Source organism: Colossoma macropomum, unplaced genomic scaffold (assembly GCF_904425465.1).
Source record: "Colossoma macropomum unplaced genomic scaffold, Colossoma_macropomum, whole genome shotgun sequence".
In the NCBI taxonomy this organism is placed as follows: Eukaryota; Metazoa; Chordata; class Actinopteri; order Characiformes; family Serrasalmidae; genus Colossoma; species Colossoma macropomum.
The window spans coordinates 35,534,423-35,558,352 of record NW_023494790.1 but is presented as its reverse complement, the minus strand read 5'-3'; the positions used below and the strand labels follow the sequence as shown (position 1 = coordinate 35,558,352).

Below are 23,930 nucleotides of genomic sequence, written 5' to 3'. Positions count from 1 at the left end.
GTGGATTTCAGCTATGTTTTCTGTCATGGTACATATTTACACATACTCATCTTGTCAGGAGCTGCATCAGACACAGCACTAGTGGCGCTTACAACCTGGTAAGACATTTCTTCCTAAAAAACAGACTTTTTCTTCTGTTTTAGATTTTAGACGTTTTAGATTATATGTTAAAAGTCCTTTACCAGACCGGTCCAGCAAAGATTACTTTCCTTCTGAACTGAACGGAGCAATACAGTAGATGACGATTGTGAAAACTTACCAATGCTTTACAAGACATGCTGGTTAAACTGTGAAGCAGCTTCGTCTTTATGGGACTTTTCTTGTGTAGAATAGAATAGAGGTCCTATAGGATTAGATTTCTGTTGTTAATTGGCTGCATGGCTGCTAAACTTTCATTGGAATCAGATTTCATTCTTGATTCTTTCGTGTTCACCAGCTGCCCTTTACATTGTCTGAGCATTCATGACCTGTGGACCAATCAAAATGGCCCAAAATGATTTAGAATATAATATTCTATGGCAGGGGTGTCAAACGCAACTACTAAAAGGGTCATATTAAAAAATCTCAGCAAATTTGTGGGTCAGCTGTGTTTTTATTTCATTTTTCTGTAACATTTTGCCAAGACCTAAGCGGCCATCAGGCATTGAATACTTATTCAAAAATAATTCTAAATAAAAATTAATTGTTTTAGGTATTTTTTTTTAAATATTTGCTTGAACTAGTCACCAGGAATCTTTTCTTTTTGTGTAACTGCTGGCCACTAGACTGTTGTTGCATGAACGGTGTCAGAACACACACTATGTTGCAGTGCATGCTGGGGACTGCAGTGCATCTCAGGATGAAATGGGCAAATAAGAACAGAAAATTAAAATCATTTCACAGCCCGAACAGGACCGTGTCACAGGTCTGACTTGGCCTTCAGGCCTTGTGTTTGACACATGGATTCTATGGTATGGATCTTATCTCTTAGGTAACAGTATCTCCAGGTACGTCATATTGCATAAGGTTAAAGGAAAAAAGGTTTAAGGCTAATTTTAGACCTGTTTTCGGGAAGGAAGGACACGTGTGTGCTTCAGTTTTCCTCATTCCTTATCATGAGATGAACCTGCCTTTGAAAGTTTTTCAGTTGCTGCAAAAAGACTAAAGGCAAGAAATTAATATCTATCAGACTTTCTTGCATATGACTGCATGCAATCATGACAATGCTGAAGAAAAGCTTATTATATTTACTTAATACATTTGGAACTTTTGACAAAACCGGATTTGTTCATTTCTTACTGGGGCTGTTCAGTTCCAGAAATTCTACATTCTAGATTCCAAGATTCCAACAATTTTCTCAGCTACAAAAATCAAGACATAAGAAAAATAAAAAGCTGATATTCATTACCTTCATAATATGCCATTATTATTTATGTTATGAATGGCAAAGGATCCTGACATATTAAGTTAATGTGGGACCACCTGAGCTGTTCATCAGGACCACAAGATACTGAATTTTACTTCAGTATATTTAAGAAGGTTAAATATATGACCAAATAGATTAATTATATGACCAGGCAGATTAATTATGACCTAAACGAATAATTATATAACCTGATAGTTTCATTACATGACCAGATAGATTTATTATATGACCTGATTAATTATATCACCTCAAATATTAATTCTGTGACCTTAAAGATTAATTATATGACCTGATAGATTAATTATATTAATTATATTTCACCTGTGTGCATCATTTCTGTTTCTTTACTGAGTTTAATGTACTGGAAAAAAAAACATGAAATACAAAATGTTCCATAGCTTTTTGTATATATATATACACATATTCTTCATGTATGTAATTAATGTATGTAACATTTGAAAATTTCACTGATAAAAGTCCTGTTTTCTGCAGAGCTGTTTCTCAGGATGGGGTATCTGCTTCCACTGTGCTTGACCGTCCTGCTCTGTATGAGTAAGTCTCTATACTGAACATTACAGCAGAGGGGAGGTTAAAGGTCATCAGACTCAGGGGCGAATCATGGTCTTGCAAGGTTCCTGAGCACAGAAGTCCTCGGAGGCCCCCTGCACACTGACAATTACGCATAATAAATAAAATCATGTGATCATTATAAAGTAAAAATCTGTAAAGTGAGAGTAAACAAAACTGAAACTTTGTGTTCCACTTCGAGTAAAACTGGACATTTGTTTATTTTCTGCTATTAAAAATAAACAAAATTAGCCTTAGTAATGCACAATATTGTATTGTGTGCTGCAACAGTTTGAGATTTCTTCAAGCCAAAATTGAGTTGTATTGCAAAAACAGAAGAAATTGCAGACGCTAAACAACAACATTTCAAGCATAAGTAAAAAATTGAAAACAGAAATGGGCCTATCTTGAGCCTTTTACCCTGAGTAATTAATAAGTATTAGTGTTTTCTATTTAATTTAATAATTATTATTCATTTAAATAAATTCATTCTTCACTATAATTATTAGTAAAACCTACTTATTGATGGTGTTTTTTTATTGGACACTAATCACTAAACATAGAAACATTAAGCATTTATTAAGTTGCATTCTTAATAAATATCTACATTTTGTTTTACATTTCTACTTTTTGATTAATACGATTTTACTTCATGCTAAGTTTATTAATATGAAAGGATTATTTTAAACTTTTCAAAAAGTAATAATCATTAATTGGACCATGATCACAAAGTTGACTGAACTTTCTAATGTACTCATAAATATATTACTTATTACCTTTAAAATCTGGTATGAGTGTTGATATGTCCATAGATATTTTTATGAAAAAGGTTGATGTCAATATGTAATTTATGGTCCTTTTTTCATATTCTCTCTCTCTCTCTCGCTCTCTCTCTCTCTCTCTCTCTCTCTCTCTCTCTCTCTCTCTCTCTCTCTCTCTCCTCTCTCTCTCTCTCTCTCTCTCTCTCTCTCTCTTTCCAAAAATAGGTGGGGTGGTAAAGCCACAAAGCCATGGTAAGTTAACTGCAAATAGATATTATTTATCATTTAGCAATTTCTTGCCCCCCCCCCTTATTACTAAATAAAAAACACCTATTATTAACATGACAAGTGATTTTCACTCTTGAGCACTAGTGTATATTTGCCTGACTAGCACTTTGATAAATGCTGCATGTTCTCTATGTGAACAGTTTACACAAATTCAGCTGGGGGCGGGACTGTTTAACTTAAATTCAAATTAAGAATTAAGCCAACACGGGGATACTAACGGGACCCCTAAATTACCACAGGCTATTCTGCACAGTGACTGCCTTTATACATTATATGGCCAAAAGTATGTAGACACCCTCTTAATTATTGAGTTTAGGTGTTTCAGCCACACCCATTGCTAACAGGTGTATAAAATCAAGCACACAGCCTTGCAATCTCCATAGATAAACACGGGTAGTGTAATGGGTCGTACTGGTGAGCTCAGTGATTTTAAACATGCCACTGTCATAAGACTCCACCTTTGCCAGTTTATTAAATTCCTGCCCTGCTATATCTGGTCTGGAAATGGAAGCAACAACAGCTCAGCCGTGAAGCGGTAGCAAAGTAGACCATGCAAACTCTGAAGCACATAGTACAGGGTGATTCAAAAAGATTCATCCGATTTCAAAGCGCCATATTTTTACAAACATGAGGCGCCTAGGAACCAATCACAATCCAATTAAATAAGAGTGTCGTAGAGTTTCTGACTGTCAGTATGGCAGTGAACCTCCAACAGCTCAGAGCATTCGTCGTTGATACCAACAGTTCCAAGAAAATGGTCACCAGCATCACCAGATCTCACGCCATGCGACTTTTTTGTGGGGGGTACGTTAAGGATTCTGTTTATGTGCCACCACTCCTGACAACACTGGATGATCCCCGAAATCGCACTGAAAGAGCTGTGAGTGCAGCGACACTCGACATGCTCAATCGAGTATGGGATGAGTTTGACTATGGCGTTCATGTTGTCCGTACAGCTGGAGGAGGCTCATATTGAGCACTTGTAAAATTACATAATAAACTTTATGCTCATTTAAACCATTTACAGTTTACTGCATTGTTCTGGAATGATTTACAAGTGAAATAAATCATTTTGAAATCAGATGAATCGGAAGAGCCTTTCCTATTCCAGCATGACTGAGCCCCTGTGCACAAAGTGGGCTCTATAAAGACATTGTTTATGAGTTTGGTGTGGAGGAGCTCCAGTGGCCTGCACAGAGCCCTGACCTCAACCCCACTGAACACCTTTGGGATGAACTGGAACGTATCCATGCACCATGCAACCCATCTAACTCTGTTGATGCTCTGCTGGATATCTTCAACTCAAAAATCGTCAGTGTTATGGATGAGATTGCACCAGTTAAGGATAAATCCATGTCATGCCAACAGAAAGCACCTTGGAAGAATGCCACTGTAGTTCAACTCCAAAAGAGAGAATGTAGAAAGGCTGAACACAGATGGTATAAAACCAAGCTTCAAATTCAAAGAAATCTTCAAAGATAGGCTGCATCATTACAATAATAATGTGCAAAGCTAGACAATCCTGTTTCTCCAGCATTATCAATAATAATATTAACAACAGCAGGAAACTCTTCGCCACGGTTGATAAACTCAAGTCACCTACATATATGGCCCCGAATTAGTATCAATTGAGAAATCTAATGACTTTGCATACTTTACTAACACTAAAATCTATAATATCAGACAAGCTATTAATACATCTATATCCACCAAAGAGCCGGTGTCCTCTCCATCACCACATAAAGCTATCATGGTTGAAATGACCCAGTTTAGTGCTATTAATAATGAAATTTTAATCATAACAGGGAGTCATCTCTTATGAGCCACTTGTAGTCTTGACATGTAACCAACCATCTTTTTAAAGAACGTGTTTCACTCAGTAGCAGCGGACGTACTTTAGATAGTACGCCTCACTCATGTCTGTGTTTTTCCTCACAAATTAAAAACTGCAGTTGTGAAGCTTCTCTTAAAAAAGAAAAACCTAGAAGCAACTTACTGGCTTTCTGTCCTTAAATAGCTGTCGAAAATAAATTTCCATCAGGTTTTCTGCCGAATCATAGTACTGAAACGTACTAATTTAATCTGGTGATGACATTCGTTTAAGTACAGACTCTGGAAAAAACATCTATTCTACTGCTGCTCATTCTCAGCGCTGCCTTTGATACTGTTGACCACAAAATTTTCATAGATAGATTGAGAACTGAGTTGGGCTCTCAGGAACTGTCTTAAAATGTTTCAGTTCGGACCGGCAAGGAAAGAATTACTTTGTGGAAATAGAAAATAATGTTTCTGAGAGATTGCCAGTGACCTGTGGTGTCCCCCAGGGTTCAATTCTGGGGCTGCTCTTATTTAATTTATACATGCTGCCTCTTGGCCAAATACTGCAAGACTATGGGATATCTTACCACAGCTATGCAGATGATACTCAGATCTATCAGTCAACACAGTTAACACATCAACCCCCATTCTTAAATCCTTACACTGGCTACCAGTAATTACAGAATAGTCTTTAATGCACTATTTAAGATACTATTTACTATTTCTGGTCTACAAATGGCTTAATGGTGCAGGCCCAACATATTTATCTGATCGGCTGCAGCAATATGAGCTGAGCAGAGCTCTCAGATTATTAGGAACTAGTCAGTTAGTCCTGCCGAAGGTAAAGACTAAACATGGAGATGTGGTGTGTTTGTGTGTGTGTGTGTGTGTGTGTAACAGTGGTATGAATAGAATAAATAAAACTGACATAATGTTAACAAACTCCTTCCAGGCAATTTTGAGATGTTCTTTCCCATTTCACCTGAAGCTGTTGAACTTACCGTGAATAATGGGGACTCTGTAGAGGTCCAGCTTCACCGGCCATTCCTCTACTTTGGAAAACGTAACTCTAAGCTATACGTAAGTAGAAGAACTGAATGGAATATAAAAATATGCATGTATGTGTTATGATACCCCCAATTTTGCTCAGGTGTGAGCTGTTTTTACACACTTACAGATTTTGAAAGGTTGACCAGGATGACTAAAGCTGTGTTTGTATTACAAGCCTCACTGCTGCCCTCTACTTTTACCATTCACATTCACGCAACATCAGAATGAGCTGTGAGAACGGCTACTTTGAACTGTAGAGAAGCAGCAGAGACTGAAATGACCACATTGAACAGCATTTACAGAAAAGAATGAAAATTAGTGCATTTCTGTGAAAGCTGATTAAGCAGAGAAAGGAAGCTCCGTTTTGATGATGTAGGACGTCTGACTTTTGATCTGGCTGTTTAGACAGAGGTCACATTTCCCACAAAGGGAAAAGGCCTAAATTGGAATTGAAGCTATAAGATTTACAAAAAGCCAATCTGTGTCCCATTTCAAGAACAAGTTTTGCATGAGTTTGTACCACGTTTGTGTGTAAAGTCTTTACTAAGTCCTCAGTAAACACTAGTTAGTTTCAAATGATCCTTTTACTTAATTTTTTTTGCACCACCGGCGCATAAGTCAAGCTACAGGTTTGCGCAGGATTGTTTTCAGTCCCGCTCCCGCAAGATTTCATCCTGTTCCCCTCGAGTCATTTGTCCCGCTCCGCCCGCAACCGAAGCATTTTGTCCTGCTCCCGCCCGCAAATCCGTCAATGCGAGCTAAGATCCAATGTCTGACACAGTCTATTCACAAATACATTATCCTCTGCTGAAATAACACGTCAGTCATGATCATCAGGCTCACTGTGAGTAACTTCACCAAACGCCATTTATTCCCAGTGAACACAAAGCAGAAATTAAACCACAGAGCGGTTATTTTTGGTGTTTTGCTGGGCAGCTGTGTCCGTTGACCTGAAGGCTCTGCCGTCTCTGTAAGCTACGAGAATTTGTGTGTTGTTCACATGATCGGCTGCTTCACAACTCTTTAGAATGACTTAATTCATTTTATTGTTTAATTTTACTGTTGTCATTTTATATTGTTTACATATATAATTTAGTGATCGTTCTACTTTATTTAGGCTATTCATTAATTTGAGGGACTTCTCTATATGTGTGCTTGTCCCGCTCCCGCCGGCAGTGGGCTGATTCCCTGCCCGCTCCTACACACAGCACTGAAAGTTCGTTGCTGCCATCAAGTTCAAAATGAGTTAATATTTTAATAATTAATGTATAACAAAGTATAGTCTATAGTCAATAAGAGCATGATTTTGCTCTTATTGAGCATGAAATTGGTGGTAAAGAATTGAAGAAAGATAAAAAGATTCACTCATAAAGATTCAGCAATTTCTAAGCTATTAAATAATTTTTTTTAAAACTTATTCTTCAGACATACTTTTAATTACAATTCAATTATTTCTCTTTTAGTTTGCCAGGGATGGCTTCCTGACCTTCTTTCAGCCACTTCTTAAGGATGCTAACCCTAATCCACATATTGCCAAAGACATCATCGCTCCACTGTGGACAGACATTGAGGCTAATACTGGAGGAATTTTCTACGAGGAAGCCACAAGCGGTCTTCTTCTCCAACTAGCTACATCTAAAATCAACAAGATGTTCCCTGGGTTGAACTTCTCTGCTTCCTGGATCTTTTTGGGCACCTGGGTATATGTGCATTTTGGACATGATGCAGGGGTAAGTGCCTCTCCTAAGAATTTGATCTCTGCCTGTATGCGGACAAATTTTAACATCTTTCTTCTCTCAAAGGAGGCAAGTTTTCAAGTAGTCTTGATCTCTGATGATAATGACGAGTCTTATATCTTGATGAACTATGGAGGGATTCCATCTACTGATCAAGTCTGGCTGGTGAGATGAGCATGTTCATATTATAGTCAAGATTATATATAAGTCAGTTGGTAGCAATGGAAAACAGCAGCAGCTCTGTGCCAGGACTCTTTACTGAGTCACTGTAAAACTGATTCATACAAGAACAAGAACAGACATTACTGTATATATTTTAAGCTTCAAATGAAAAAGGGAATGTCTTTTACAAGCATCAGATGTCTGTGTTTAATCTAGAATGGCCAAAAAATGCTCATGTGAATCGCCATTAGCTTAGTGCTAACATTTATGGTTTGAACTGAAGACCCTTACAGTCATATGCAATAATTTGTTCTCACCACTCTTTTTTTTTTAGTACTGTTATTGCACTTTCCTAGTTTGACCATTCAAACCATTAAGGCAGGCTGAATTAGCATTAGCGCTCTACAGCTGGGCTTCAGCCTGTACTTCTATGAATGCACTACTTCAGCCTGCACTACTAACAGATTCAACTCATTTGCTGTTTTCCATGTTTATTTGGTTTGTTAGAGCAAGAAAATCACCAATCTATGCTGGACACTAACTCTCAGTTCTGCACCCATAGTATAGGCCTATATAGTCACCGGTTGCAACGTGCAGCTACTGTTGCTCTCACTGGACATTGGCAATGAAATGAAATTTGGCAACTGTGTTCATACAATGGACATCACATGATTTTCATGTTCAGATTCATGCAAACACAAACAATGAAAAAAACAGTTTAATGACTTTTCTGCAGGCCACTGTCCACTAAACTATATGACAACTGACCTACACCTACACCATAAACCATTATAAACACTCCATTAGGCATCATTTGTCATAAAGATTGCATTTGCAATATGTCGCCTGAGAAATGTTGACAAAAGCAAACTTTTATGACACACATCACCTATTGGAATAAGCCCTGACACATGATTATATGGGTTTACGTCAGTTGCCATGACAAGTGTATATGAGTATGATGTAGCTATATGAAACGACCTACAGTAATAGCTATATCAAAAAGCAATGTGCCGGAAAAAAATCTTTCTTAGGGTCAAAAAAGGGGACAAAAATGTTTCATTATTTACAATTAAATATTGCTAATTGTTTGACAGCCCTAATGTGTGTGTGTATATATATATATATATATATATATATATATATATATATATACATATATATATATATATTTACATGTATATGTATTTTTTTCTTCAATTTTTAGGCTGGCTATAGCGCCAGGAACAAAGACGATTTTGTGGCCGTCCCAGTACAAAATATCACTGAGCTGTCTTCAGGAAGCAATGTCAAAATCCGAGGGCGCTGGGCTTTCAAAGTTCAAAATGAATATGACGGTGAATTTTTGTTGTTGTTTTGTAAAGCATTCAGTAATTCAATCATTTCTGAGTTATAGTAGTAAAATCTCCCTATGTTTAATACTTCGTCCATGGTTTTCCAAGTTTGAGAAGTGGATCCTCATGATTTGAGGTTTCTACTTAAAAACAAAGCAAAGTAGAAAAATAAAGGTAACAATTTACTGTAGGGTACAGTTCATTAGGTTACATGACTCGTACATAAGCTTGTCATGACAACTGATATAACCCAAAATAAATGTTTATTAATGCTTATTCCAATAGACATTATTCGCTATAAATGTAACATTTGCCAATTTTGATCAAAATAATCTTCATGACAGATGACGTCTATTGGAATAAGCATTTATACACATTTATGTAGGGTTATCTCAGTTGTCATGATAAGCTTATATAGGTGTTGTGTAGCCTTATGAACCGTACCCCACAGTAAAGTGTCACCAAAATAAAGCAGAAGCCGAAGTCACTTTGAATCTGAAAAATGTGAGGAATCTAGACCACATTGTCTATGATCACATTATCAACACAATCAGAAAAAAAACAGCTTTTAAAAGCTTGCATGTCATGTATTGTTGACTTCTATGGGAAAATACTCAACTAATGACAAACTTGGCGTATTTCAGTGCACATTGTCTATTTATTTGCTGTGTTTAACATATAAGGAAAAAAAATATAAAGTGTAAAATGTACTGTAACTTTTGCGCAAACCACATTTTATGTTTTATTTTTCCCCAATACATGCTAAATTCAGATTAGTGATTGTTATTTCTACCAGCTGTGATATAAGCCCTATTTGAGCTGGAGTAGTTTGAGTGATTAATGACCAGATTAGTGATTTTAATCCAGGATTTTAATCAAAAATGTGATGTCTACTACTTGAAATGTACTGGACAGGCTGTTATATAAATTTTTATATATTTATTTTTTTATTTTTTTTTATTTATTTATTTATTTTATATATTTATTGTATGCATAGGTGGTGATCAGCTGAGCCATCATGATTTGAGATTTGGCTTGACTTCATGGCATGCCTGAACCGACACTATGCTTAATTTCTTGGTAGAATAATTATTTGGCTTGATTATTATTAAAAATTAATTATTTATTAGAAATAGGGTGTAATTTGTCATATTTTATGCTGGCTGTCATTTCAGAAAAGCAGTTTTATTGCGGGTAATGCGGATTTTACACTGCTCACATTGCATCTAATGACACACCCATGATAAAATCACTGTAACGCACGGGTTCTTGTGGCTTTTGCTTTATTTTGTGGCATCAATTATTTTTCCTACATTGCTTTTGACTAATTATGAAGGATAAATGTCTTATTTTATTAACTGGCAAGATCCACGTGCCAGAAAAGAAATCACCACAGGTGTAACTGAATGGTGTGTAATTCTTGTACACTTTGGCCTCATACTGCTTTGGTAGGTCAGTGAAAATGTAGTGGAAATAGGTGACCTCTGTATAAAACACTTACCTTTCTTCAGAATGTCAGAGTGACTGCAGTTTGTTGGTGCACCTATTGCTGTCTCACTGTGTCATTGTCTTGTTTGTGTATCCCTTTTTCTCTCTGACTAGAGAACTGTGAGAAACTGCACTGCACTAAGAAAGAGGTGTGTGTAGAGAGATCGGGATTTTACGGCTGCGACTGTTCAGAAACCCATACAAGGCCCCGTGCTGAGACTTTTGGTACATTTCTTTATTCATTTAATTATTTCACTAGTTTAGTCATAAGCATTTACCAGAAAGGAAATAAGTATTAAGACAATTTTTACATTTATTTGAATAAATAATATTCAATGAAAAATAAAGTAAAAAATATATATAATTATTCAAAATCTCAAGATTGTAAGTCATGTTTTAGTTGAGTTGTTATTTTGACATACAAAGTCCAAAATTCGACATACTTCTGCCAGAAACAGTGTCTCTACCCCTACCTGGAGCCATTTTAACAGAAAAGTTTGGCTGAGTTTGTTCGATTTTTCTCAGATGCCTCTGAGATCTGTGAAAGCAGCTCTGGTTCGCTGTCTCTGTCGCGCTGTCAGCTCTTTGAAGCCGGATATCCTGCAGAGCTCCTCCACCTGAATGATGACAGATGCAAAGGGAAGATACAAGGTGACCAAGTGGTGTTCGGGTTTGACAACGATGACAACATCTGTGGCACAATTCTGAAGGTACAAAGACTCTTCCACATATGTTTTAGTTATTTGTATGTTCACTTTTCACATATGTTCATACTCTCATTGTTTATTGTTGTTTTTGCCAATCCTTAAATTTGGATGTATCCCAAGAGTCATATTTTGGATGTTATATTTGAGGCCAAATATCAATCATATTTAATTATTCAGAGAACCTTATAACATATTTTAGCTTTAGTAATGTTTTTTCCCTCACTCTAAACACCAGGCATGTCTAAGGTAGTTTGGTATGTGATGGCTTTTGAAATTGAGTCCAGGAGTGGCCGATATGGCGGCCGATTTTTATAAATATATTAAATAATGTATAACCTATGACATTATTAAGTATTATTATTATTATTATAAAGGCTTGGACAAATTTTGTATTGTAATTGGAATCACTGGTGAGGTTGTTCTCTGTTCCTTTCTCCTCTAAAAGCCTATTCTGAATCACCACCTAAACTCAACTGAACGTAAACTCCATCCATTTTATTATTAAATGAAAACATACCAATAATAATATTCCAATCTGCTCTCAGGGAATGTTTGGATTTTGGATCCAATTAGCATCAACAAGCAAGTAATACTAAGTTAAGCCATTCTGAAAAGGATCAACTAGATCCTCAACCAATGGGTTGACCTGTGGGCTGTGGCACCCCCGTGGCCCGTGGTGGTACTGCAGTTTTTCAAATGCAAATGATGGCAAGCTAACCTGGTCCAATAGCAGCAAAACAGTCCCAAATTGTAATACTGCCACCACCATGTTTCACAGTTTGGATGAGGTTTTTAAGCTGGAATACAGTGTTTGGTTTTTGCCAAACATAACATTCCTCATTTAAGCCAAAAAGGTCTTTTTTGCCTTATCAGTCTCCTGGTTCATCCAGGTGGTTTATAGGAAACTCAGCAATGTTCTTCCTGGAGAGCAGTGGCTTTCTTCATGATTTCATTCCATACATGCTATTCTTGTCCAGTGTTTGCCTGATGGTGGACTCCATTGTAAAAGAGGCCTGCAAATCCTTATATGTTACCCTGGGATTCTTTGTGATCTCCCAGAATATTATATGCGTTACTATTGGATGACATTCACATGGCCAGTCCTGGGAAGGGTAACAATGGTGTTTTTAAATTTGTTAAAAATGTTTTTGTAAAAAAGTTTTTTCAGACTTTGATGGTAAGGAGTGGTAAAGTTTGATGTTTTTAAATTTGGTCAGCCAGCCTCACATCTAACTGACTGACCCTTCTGATCCTAATTATCACCTATACCAAACTATAATTGTAGAGTTTCACACACTTTCCCCCACCAAAATATAAAACATTGGATCACTTTGTTTAATAAATGACTGATTTTTTTTTGCATATGCTTTTTTTTTTTTTACTAGGTTCTCCATATCTATTATTATGACTTAAATGAAGATCTGATCTCATTTTATGTCAAATGTATGAAGAAATTCACACGTTAAAGGGTTCACAAACTTTCCAACAACACTGTATATGAGGGCAAATTGGGAACATTTGCAAATAAGGCATCAGAAAACCAGCTCATTTCACAGAAGCTTTATAATAATAATACTCTCTCTGTTTCTAGCGTAATGAGACACACATCATCTACGAGAACTCCGTTCAGTTTTTTGGTAAAGGAGGTAAGGGTGTGATTAGTCGTGAAAAATGGCTGAATGTGACCTTCTCCTGTGTGTATCCACTCATCCAGAGCATCTCCATGCCCATGGCCATCGAAGCCAAAAAAGGGTAGCGATATTTTTTAGTGGCATTCATATCTTAATTCTTTTGTTTTTGCATGCTTACTAAATGTTCTCTAATGGTTTGGTGAATGTTTTTGTCCACAGTGTGGTCAGCAAGGAGCTGTCTACAGAGGGCTCATATGAAATACATATGCTCCCCTTCCCCAATGCTTCATTCATCGAGCCTTATTTCGGAAATGTCACACTTGACGTGAACCAGCAGATGTTCGTGGCTGTGGTGGTGGATGGAGTCGACAAACGTCAGATCGCTTTAGTTCTGGACAGCTGCTGGGCCACTCCGGTCAATGACATGAACAACAGCCATCGCTGGCCTCTTATCGTTCATGAGTGCGGAATCTTAAGTTCTTTGAATTAAATAACATTTTGAATAGAGAAGTTCTGTTTAACTTGATATGTTATTATTATTTACCTGGGAAGGTAAAGGCTAGCACATGCTTTTGCAGTTCCACCTTCCTTAGATACTGTAGCTATGCCAATGAAACTTTCAGCTTAGGGTACCTGGTAGCATCTGTAACCTAAGAAACTGGCTTTATAAGATGTTCAGTGGAAACATACATGAGAATAGAGAAAATATGAATGTAAGCCAGTTTAAATGGGATTGAATTCTGGATGTTAGCAGGGAAATAGATGTGAAAGCAGCAAGTTTCCATGTCTGGGACAAAACCTGCCCCTTCAGATGAGCTAATGCCAAGATGGGGCCTTAAATTTAAGTAAGGGATGTTCCATTTATGACACTATTATGAAGCATCATTTTCAAATAACTGAACTGAAAAAGGAGAGGCCTACTTTAAAAACAGAACATCAGCTTGTAGCATCCACCCGTCCCCTGGGCCACGATGACAGCCGTGAAACCAGAGGCTGTGCTCAAGAAGCGGGGCTCGGGACTCGCATACCATCCCCCACGAATTTCATCCTCTCCCCGCTGTCCTCATGGGGTTTCATTTGGGCTCAGAGTTTGGGCCCCACCTTCCTGCCAGCTCTCGCAGCTGTCATCGAGGCCCAGAGGATGGTCGCATGCCACACAGCTCTACATATTTTTGTGGCTTCAGGTCTCTTTATAAAGCATACTTGTATAACTGTAACAACTCCATTACTTAGAAATAATGTTTAATAACAGTGTTATAAATGCAAATAAGTCCATAAATTTAGTTCAAGCCCTTTTGTATCAACGCAGTGTCATTTTCTTCATAAAACGTCTTGCGATTATTGGCATAAGGCATTCATAAATGTTCAACTATTGTTTTAGCAGCATGAATTATAATGTTATTTAATGCGTGTTATTAAGATCCTATTTACATAAAATTTAATTAAAGTGTTTCCAAAAGTTTTTAATCACTGCAAATAGCTAAATTAAAAGCTAGCTAACTGAACTTGACATTGTTCTGTAACATTATTTATTATTAGACATCATATTAAAATAATTATCAAATAAAACAATCCAGATAAAGTTTATATAACCCTAAAGCCTGTTGTTGTGTCACTGAGCTATGAGTTGGGCTGCATAGTTTAATCCACAGCTTTTTCAGCTTCAGGATAAAATAAAAACAGCTCCACTCTCCAGATGACCCAGATATCATGTGACAGGCATTATACGTTCATCAGTAGCACCTTCTTACCATTTCTTTTTTAAATATTTCTGCTGCCGCCGTCTCAACGCAGGTTTTTTAAGGATGTTTGAGTTTTCTTCACATTTGACAGAGAAAGGCTGAGAAGCGTGTCTATCATTATTTTACAACTGGTCAGTAATGCCTACTTAGATATTTGGCCACAGTCTTGGACAACAATAAGGTCAAAACTTAGGCCATTTGGGAGCCCTGTTATTTTACTCACAGGAAACTACATCATAGTGCTTAATTTACGTGTGTTAAAATGCATGAAATGCTAAATCTTTAATTCTCCTTTGGCTCTTCAGGTGTCCCAGCGCTAACGACAGCACAGTGGAGGTGCTGCAGAATGGAATTTCGACAGTCAGCTCCTTCTCCTTCAGGATGTTCACGTTCACTGGCCAGCCTGAAAGCATCTACCTGCACTGCAAGGTTCACCTGTGCCTGCTGGTGGGAGGTGACTGCGCACAGGTGAGTTCAGATCACCCACTTATCCAGTCACTGGCCAGCTCTGCAAAAGAATGAGCTTCAAGGAGACAGAGTAAACAAACCTGCGTTTTCCTTGCCAGTTCACATGTGCATTACTGGTCACTGTACATTCCATTCAAGAAATCGTGAGATGTGAAATCTCTGCTGTTTTTGCAAAAGTTCCTTTAAAAAGAAAGACTGCAATTCAACAGGCTGTCATGATTTCTATCTGATTTCTACATGTGGCTCTTTTACTGTCCTGTTGTGGCTCCTCAGCAGAATTAGATTTTTAGGTAAAAATAAAATAATCCTCCTTTCGTTGATAATTTGGAGACAAACGGACTGAAGTCAGCTTCTTCCCGTTCCACCTTAAATGATGCAGTAGGAAGGTAGAACAGGAAAATTCAAACAAGAAGCTGGTGAAAGAGAAGTGACTTCGGCCTCATAAATAGTTGAATGTTGAGAGACATAATACAAGAAAACTGTTCTACTTTTGAGGAAAAAATTCCTGCTGGAGATGCGAGAAAAGCAGCTGTAGCTGAGCTAAAGCTTAAAGCAGAGCAAAGTGAGTCTGTGTTTTAGTTTATATTATATTTTTTAGCCTTTACTAGTACATTAGCACATACTGAAACATATTTACAGCCAAGATGGTAAAATGGACATAAAATGTTGTGGCTCCCAAGGTGGTTTGATATTTGTTGAAAAGACAAAATGGCTCTTCTTAACATTTGGGTTGCTGACCCCTGCACTAGAATAACCACACCCAACAACCCCGCCTTCATAACATCACTACCTCTGCTTCCTCTGTTTCCAATGTGATCACACAGCGAACGCCGTTTCGCACATAAACGAGAATAAATGTGGCAGGTTTTCAGTCAGTCATGTTTTCTAGCCCTAGATTGCATAGGCAAGTAAACAAATTCTACATTTCAGTATTTCTTTGTTTCAGTTAACATGATGTGTCCTCTGGATGAATGTTTGCATCCCTTTTGTGATTCAAGACATCAGTTCTTGGCTGACCCTCTTGAACAATAATTCAATTTATAGGCTACAGGGGTGACGTTTCAATTCAAAGCACTTAGTTTTCTAACCTTAATCAGATAAATATACAAAACTGATACGTAGCAGAAGTCTAAGATAAGCGCACATTGTTTAGATGTCTCTGATGGGTCTATATCAGATGGTTAATGCTAAATTCCTGAGTTTTTGCAATGTCAGCAAGACAGCACCATCGATAAACAGGGCTGTGAACGTGACTGTGAGCACTCGGCATCTGGAAACATCCTGCTGCATCCTGGTCAGTTTTTGGCCCTCCGCAGCAGTCTCGTCATGACCACTCAGCATTTTGCCATTACAACATAAAATAAAGCCATAGAAAGCTGCAGTAGATAACATGTGGCTTGAAATTTACACGATAGAAGGCAGCCAGTCTTTTAGATGGACAGACATATGCTGTCATAACAGTCTGTTACCTCCACTAATGTTACTAGCATAGTCTGTTTTTTCACCTCACGTCTTTCAACTCAAAAAACCAGCGACTTTGTGAAGCGCTAGTATGGAACTATGGAAGCCCATATCAACCACTGAGAAAAAATATCGTTTTCTATAATTATGACATGGCATCTAATAATTATGACTTGCTATCTCATAATGACTTAGCGCATCATAATGTGAAATACTAAGTCATAATAATGAGAAAATAAGTTAGAATTCTGAGATCACAAGTCATAATTATGAGACTGAATTTCATTATTATGATAGTCATAATTATGAGAATGATAATGAGATAATAAGTCATACTCATGAGATATTAAGTCATAGTTATGGGCTTGAATCTCATCATTATGAGATAGCAAGTCATAATTATGAGATAGAATCTCATTATTATGAGATGCCAAGTCATAATTATGGGATTGTAAATCATAATTATGAGATAGAATCTCTTTATTATGAGACTGCAAGTCGTAATTATGAGATGTCAAGTCATAATTATGGAAAACTTTCTCATTATTATGACTGATTAAATGGCTAAGCAATATTTCCAGTGGCGGGAACAGGTTTCAATAGCAAATTGATTCCCAGAGTGATAAATAATGTTGAAAGTTTTATTTGATTAAATTTAAATGTGTAAAAATGTGTAAAACTTGAACGTGTTCATATGCGTTCTATAGCACCACTCTGCCATGTGACACTATCCAGTCTCATGATACTGTGGTCCACTGCAACCATTTTTGTGGCGCATTGTTGACCCTGCCCCCCAAACATGTTTTGCCTAGCCCCCCCCCAGTCAATGACAGTTTTCTCATTTGAATAAAATCAACACCCCCAAAAGTCCTCTATGAAAAATGGACACAGACAATCGTGTACCCTGCCTGGGAGAGGGTCACCGGGACCTACCCCTGGAGCAAGGCCAGGGGGTTGCATCCCCCGGCGAGCGCCTGGTGGCCGGGCAGCCCACGTAACCCGGCCGGGCTCAGCCCGAAGAGGCAACGGCCCACCACCCACAAGGTCCAGCATGGGGGAGCGGTGCAGTGCCGTATAGGCAGTGGGAGATTGCGTGGGGCCCCTGGTGGCCTAGGCCCCTGTGGCAGAAACTGGCTCTTGGTACATGGCGAGAGGGTCGCCTCAATGCGAATTAAAATCACAGAGAGGAAAGCTCTGACTGTTGTGTGTGCTTATGCACCAAACAGCAGGTTGGAGTACTCGGCCTTCTTGGAGCAAGTGGGCAGGGTTCTGGAAAGGGTCCTGCCTACAGACTCCATAGTCTTACTGGGAGACTTCACTGCTCATGTTGGCAATGACTGGGAGACCTGGAGAGGCGTGATTGGGAAGAACAGCCTGCCCGATCTAAACCCGAATGGTGAATTGTTATTGGACTTCTGTGCCAGGCATGGATTGTCCATAACGAACACCAAGTTCGAACACAAGGATGTTCATAAGTGTACATGGTATCAGAGCTCCTTGGGTCATAGGTCAATGATCGACTTTGTTTTCATTTCATCTGACTTGGGACCATATGTTCTGGACACTCAGGTGAAGAGAGGTGCTGAGCTGTCAACCGATCACCATCTGGTGGTGAGTTGGATCAGATGGCAGGGAAGACTGATGGTAAGACCTGGTAGGCCCAAGCAAATAGTGAGGGTGTGCTGGGAACGACTGTCGGAGGCCCCTCTTCGGAAAGATTTTAACTCCCACCTCCGGGAGAGCTTTTCTCATGTCCCGGAGGAGGTAGGGGACATGGAGTCTGAATGGACCCTGTTCAAAACCTCCATTGTGGAAGCTGCCAGGCGTAGCTGTGGCCAAAAGCTTGTTGGTGCCTGTCAGGGTGGTAACCCAAGAACCCCCTGGTGGACACCGGGGGTGAGGGAGGCTGTCAAGCTGAAGAAAGAGGCCTTTAGGGACTGGATGGCCTGAAGGACTCCAGACTCAGCAGATAGGTACCGACAGGCGAAAAAGGTGGCAGCCGCAATGGTGGCAGAAGCAAAATCCAGGGTGTGGGAGGAGTTTGGAGAAGCCATGGAAAAAGACTTTCGGTCGGCCTCAAGGAGGTTCTGGACGACTGTCCGGCGACTTGGGAGCGGTCGAGGTGGCTGTGCCCAAGCTGTATTCGGCAGGGGTGGGGAAGCTCTGACTTGAAATGAGGATATTGTCGGTCGGTGGAAGGAGCACTTTGAGGAACTCCTTAATCCGGGAGGCTTCTGGCGTGTCAAGCTCCATTTCCCTGGTGGAGGTCACCGAGGTAGTTGGCAAGCTCTTCAGTGGCAAGGCACCGGGGGTGGATGAGATTCGTCCGGAGATGCTTAAGGCTCTGGATATTGTGGGGCTGTCGTGGCTGGCACGCCTCTGCAATATTGCATGGACCTCGGGAATGGTACCCTTGTCCTGGCAGACCAGGGTGGTAGTCCCTATTTTTAAGAAAGGGGACCGGAGGGTGTGTGCCAACTATCGGGGTATCACACTGCTCAGCCTCCCTGGGAAAGTCTATGCCACGGTGCTAGAAAGGAGACTTCGACCGATAGTTGAACCTCGGATTGAGGAGGAACAATGCGGATTCCGTCCCGGCCGTGGAACAATGGACCAGCTTTTCATCCTCTCACGGATTGTTGAGGGGGCATGGGAATTTGCCAACCCAGTCTACATGTGTTTTGTGGATTTGGAGAAGGCTTACGACCGTGTTCCCCGAGATATCTTGTGGGAGGTCCTCCGGGAGTATGGGTTGCCAGGGCTGCTACTCCGGGCCATTCAATCTCTGTACACCCGGAGTGAGAGCTGTGTTTGTATACTCGGCATTATGTCTGACTCTTTCAGTGTTAGCGTTGGACTCCACCAGGGCTGTGCCCTGTCTCCACTCCTGTTCGTGATATTCATGGACATGGAGTCCATGGTCTTAGCCCAGAAAAGGATGGCATGCCCACTCCAGGTAGGGGGAAAGGACTTGCCCCAGGTGGAGGAGTTTAAGTATCTTGGGGTCTTGTTCACGAGTGATGGGAAGAGGGATCGTGAGGTCGACCGCAGGCTGGGATAGGCGGCAGCAGTAATGCGGTCACTGTACCGGACTGTAGTGGTGAAGAGGGAGCTGAGCCGTAAGGTGAAGCTCTCTGTTTACCGGTCGGTCTACATCCCGACCCTCACCTATGGTCATGAGCTATAGGTAATGACCGAAAGAATGAGATCGCGAATAAAAGCAGCGGAAATGAGCTTTCTTCGCAGGGTGGCGGGCTACACTCTATTTGATAGGGTAAGGAGCTCGGCCATCCGGGAGGAGCTCGGAGTGGAGCCGCTACTCCTCCGCATTGAGAGGAGCCAGCTGAGGTGGTTCGGGCATCTGATCCCGGCTGCAAAGCAGATGTTAATGGTTGGCAAAAAAGGAGTGATTGCGTTTGGGCTGCCAAAGGAAGGAAGTAGCAGGAAATTCTCGTCAGAATTGGGACCACCAGTGTGTTTCACGGCTTGTGAATAAAAATCGCTTCACTTCCAGGCAAGAATTGCTTCTAGAAGTCAGCGCAGGTTCTTCACAACCAATTTCTGAAAAAACACTCTGCAGGGAACCACATACCATGAACATATGGAGAAAAGTGGAGCAAGAGGCCTTTGCTCACTTCTGCTCACAAAGTCGCCCGGTTACAGTGGACAAAGAGACACAAAAACTGGACTGTTCGTGACTGGAAATGTGTTATCTGATCAGATATCTTGTTTCTGCCTGTATGTGAATGATGCTCAGCGTCATGTTCATCGTAGACCTCAGGAAGCCTTCAATAAGGACTGTGTACAGGTGTGGCTCAAGCTGGAGGAGCTCTGTGATGTTCTGGGGGTGTTTTAATGATGCTGAAATGGGTTTTTGGTTGAGGTGACAGTAAATTTGAACCACAGTGCCGACATTGAACTCCTGGACAACCAGGTTTTGCCTTTTGCTCATCATCTTACAAAGAAACATAACATTCTTATCCCTGAATTCCAAGATGATGGTTCTCACATTCATAGGGCTGCAAATGTGACTGATAAGGCAACATTCAGGAGCGTTCACACATCTGGACTGGCCCGCAAAATCCCCAAATTTCAATCCTCTTGAAAATCAGTGGGACCTGGAACAACGAGCAAGACGCCAGGGAAGCATCCACAAAGTCTGGTCGCGCTGCACAACTCTTTGATGCAGGAGTGGCTGAACATTGATGTCACCTACATTTAGAAACTTGTCCAGTTCAGGCCAAATCGAATCGCAGCTGTTATTCGTACTCATGGCGGTATTACATGCTATTAGGTATGTTTCAGTCACAGGTGACTAATCTTTTGTCTTAGTTTATTTTGTGCTACACATTTTCTTATTTTTTTCATTATTTTTACTTTACTTATGTGTATTCTGTGTTTGTCTTGTATGTATGCTGCTGGAGCACTCCAGTTTTTTGGGGGGATTAATAAAATGTTATCTTATCTTATAACTCGAATTAAAAATTCTAAACCCAAAAAAACGATGACACTTATTTAGAAAGACTGAGAACTGTGTAAAAAAAAGTCAGGGTGCCAAATGGTCGTGGCTTAGGTGAGACACATTTTGCAAAGCAAAAGGAATTCACAAAGGAATACCTGATGTAACATCGCTAAAGCTGACATATTGGTCACATATCCAGAACTAATTCTTTGTTTGCTTGCCTTTCTTAGCGCTGTGACGATGAAGGTGAAAGAAGAACAACAAAGAGACCTTTGGACTTCCATGACACAACTGCCATTACAATGAGCTTCTAACATGCTTACCCTAAGCTCACAACTGTTATGCAGGGCTCTGTTATGATCTGTATGTTTATTCATTCATATATATTTAATCTGTAATCACAGTTTTGCAGTTACTTCAAAATCAATAATCCATCAATGATCCTTCTGAAGAGGTTGAGGATGTTTTCTTAGCACTCAAAATCCATATGATTTCATTCTTTTCTCCTGTCTTAATTCTCTTAATACATCTATTTTAAGCATTTTATATTCTGCAAGTGTCAAAAATCTTTGAATATTCACCATTAAATGACTTTTATTTCCTCTCAAATGACTCCACCTCTCATCATTACTGTGGACTAAACCTTGAAAAGAGACTCAACAGGAAAAAGTCATCCTCCAGTGGAGAGGGATGGACCAAATAGTAAAGTTATGATCTCAGATTACAGTACTGTGCAAAAGTCGGAGATCACCCTTTCATAGAGCTAATTTCCAGTCAAAATGGTCCTCACATTTATTTATTTATTTATTTATTCAGTTTCAGGAAAAACCCCACATGAAATCTGATCTGACCGTCCCATCTGAGTTATATTACCAGAAACAGAGTCCCAGTTTGAATTAGCTTTGAAACAACTTACAAATGCTTGAATCCAATTTGATAACGCAGATTGCATGTGGCTCCTTGCCATTCAGACTGCAAGAAATCTGTCCGGCTCAAATCAGATATGCCAAAAGTCAGATTTTTAGCTGCAGGTGTCACATCTGCTGCTAGTTCCCCTCCACACCAGCAGAGGTCTCACTCTACCGAGGATTGAGACTCTAGCTGGCACCTGTTACTCATTAGAGGCCATTTTGTAGAGTGCTTAAGGGACATTCTGAGCTGTGGTCTTTGTGAAGTCTTGTTAGGTATACTCTGTGATTCTGAGCCTTGTCTTTTGTCTTGTCTACTCCTGTTATGACCCTGTGCTTTCTTGTATTGTTAATGAGTTCTGGATCACATTTTTGGATTGTTTGTCTGGTCTTCTATGATTTCCTGACAGTCTTTGCCCTGCCTGGCATTGCTGAGGTCTTTTCTGAGTGTTCAGTGAACCTGCACTTGATTCCAAATATCTACTGGGGAGTTCATCATTACAGCAGGTCTACAAGGCCTGTTTTGAATAAAAGACGGTCATAACAGCTAGTTTTGCTAAGTTTAACAAAGGTGTCAATATTTGTGGAGGGCAACGTACATTAGTGGTCTAATATCGCTTTGAATATCATTCCAGCCTCTCTTAATAAACATTATTTATAAAACGGATAGTTCTGATTGGCTGAGCTGTGTTCGAAGCTGTAAAATAGGGGAGTGCGGGGAGCAATCCAACACAGAGCACATATTGAAACAGACTTTTTATGTCGAAGATGGTCAAGCAGCTTGTGCTTCTGACCACATTACCACCTTTCATAGCCACAGTCTCCCACCAAAATTCAGAGCAACTTGTGAGTGTTTTAAAGTGATCTGTGCCAAAACGTGTTTTCAGGGCATGTAAGTGATGTTTTCAACATAGTTTTTTCAGTTACTGAGCTGTTAATCACAAAATCCAACATTATATGACTATAATCACCATCTTGTTGCTGACAATGTAGCATTGCTTTGAAGCAGCTGACAAGCTCACAGCAAGTGCTAGTTATGCTTAAGTACAGCCTCCATACTGCGGGCTTAGTTCTTAGACGGCATTACAGCTAAGACACCTTTAGTAAACAAAGACTAATAAAGTAAACTTTTTGTCTCATATTTTTACACAGATTTTAAGATGGAAAAAGAGAAAACATTTGAAAACAGGGATTTTCTACTTTATTAGTATATTTCAGATTTCAGTGTTTTGGTTCAGTATTTTAATGAAATTGACAGTAACAGCAGGTAAAGCTGTAGTTATTCAGAAACAATGTTCCATATTTTACTGATGTGTGATGTTTTTATTTGCTGTCCTTCACTGGACATAAGATAAATCTGTCACTGCTTGACGCACTGATTCATCAGACGTTTGTAGCAAGTGTTAAACTGACCCTGAACCCACCCAAGGGCTAAACTGTAACACTGCACTTCCCATCATTTTTGGTGGAATTGTACATGAATGGTAGGTGCTGGAAACCAAGTGTTTGTAGCAGAGATGTATATGTTGCTTGTGTAAAAATATGATTATTCCAAATTAAATATTTTTAAAGTTATTGAACAAAAACAAAATGACCTATAACTGCCTCACAACAGCTGAACTCTGTATCACTGCACTACGTCACATAAAAATCCTTGTGCTGTTAATGGAATAATCTTTGACTCTTATGCTGCTCCTGGACCACCACGTTTGCAGATGAAGTGTATGTGTGTGTGTGAGTGGTTCTAAATCTGTATATGTTGATTTGTATAAATATCATTAGATTCCTTAGTCTTCCTTATTGTACTTTGTTAGTTCAACTTGTTTGAGCTGCACAATAAAAAAATAGATAGTTGCTCTTCACCCAAATAAAAGTAAAGAAAGTCAGGGGCTGGATGAAGGAGAATAGCTTCCCCTTTGCTCCTCTCAAGGTTCTGTTGTAG

At 39.5% G+C, this 23,930-nt stretch overlaps 1 protein-coding gene across 1 annotated transcript; it reads left to right on the top strand.

The window, feature by feature from the left end:
• LOC118809687 (alpha-tectorin-like) lies at positions 1-21,560 on the top strand. The gene is made up of 13 exons (XM_036573211.1): positions 1-98; positions 1,898-1,957; positions 2,959-2,985; positions 5,792-5,919; positions 7,353-7,619; positions 7,692-7,790; positions 8,995-9,124; positions 10,724-10,834; positions 11,135-11,319; positions 12,908-13,068; positions 13,167-13,409; positions 14,995-15,157; positions 21,311-21,560. Exons 2-13 carry the CDS (start codon positions 1,912-1,914, stop codon positions 21,392-21,394), a joined length of 1,644 nt encoding a protein of 547 aa, XP_036429104.1. The 5' UTR covers positions 1-98; positions 1,898-1,911; the 3' UTR covers positions 21,395-21,560.
• Positions 21,561-23,930: the final 2,370 nt, after the last annotated feature.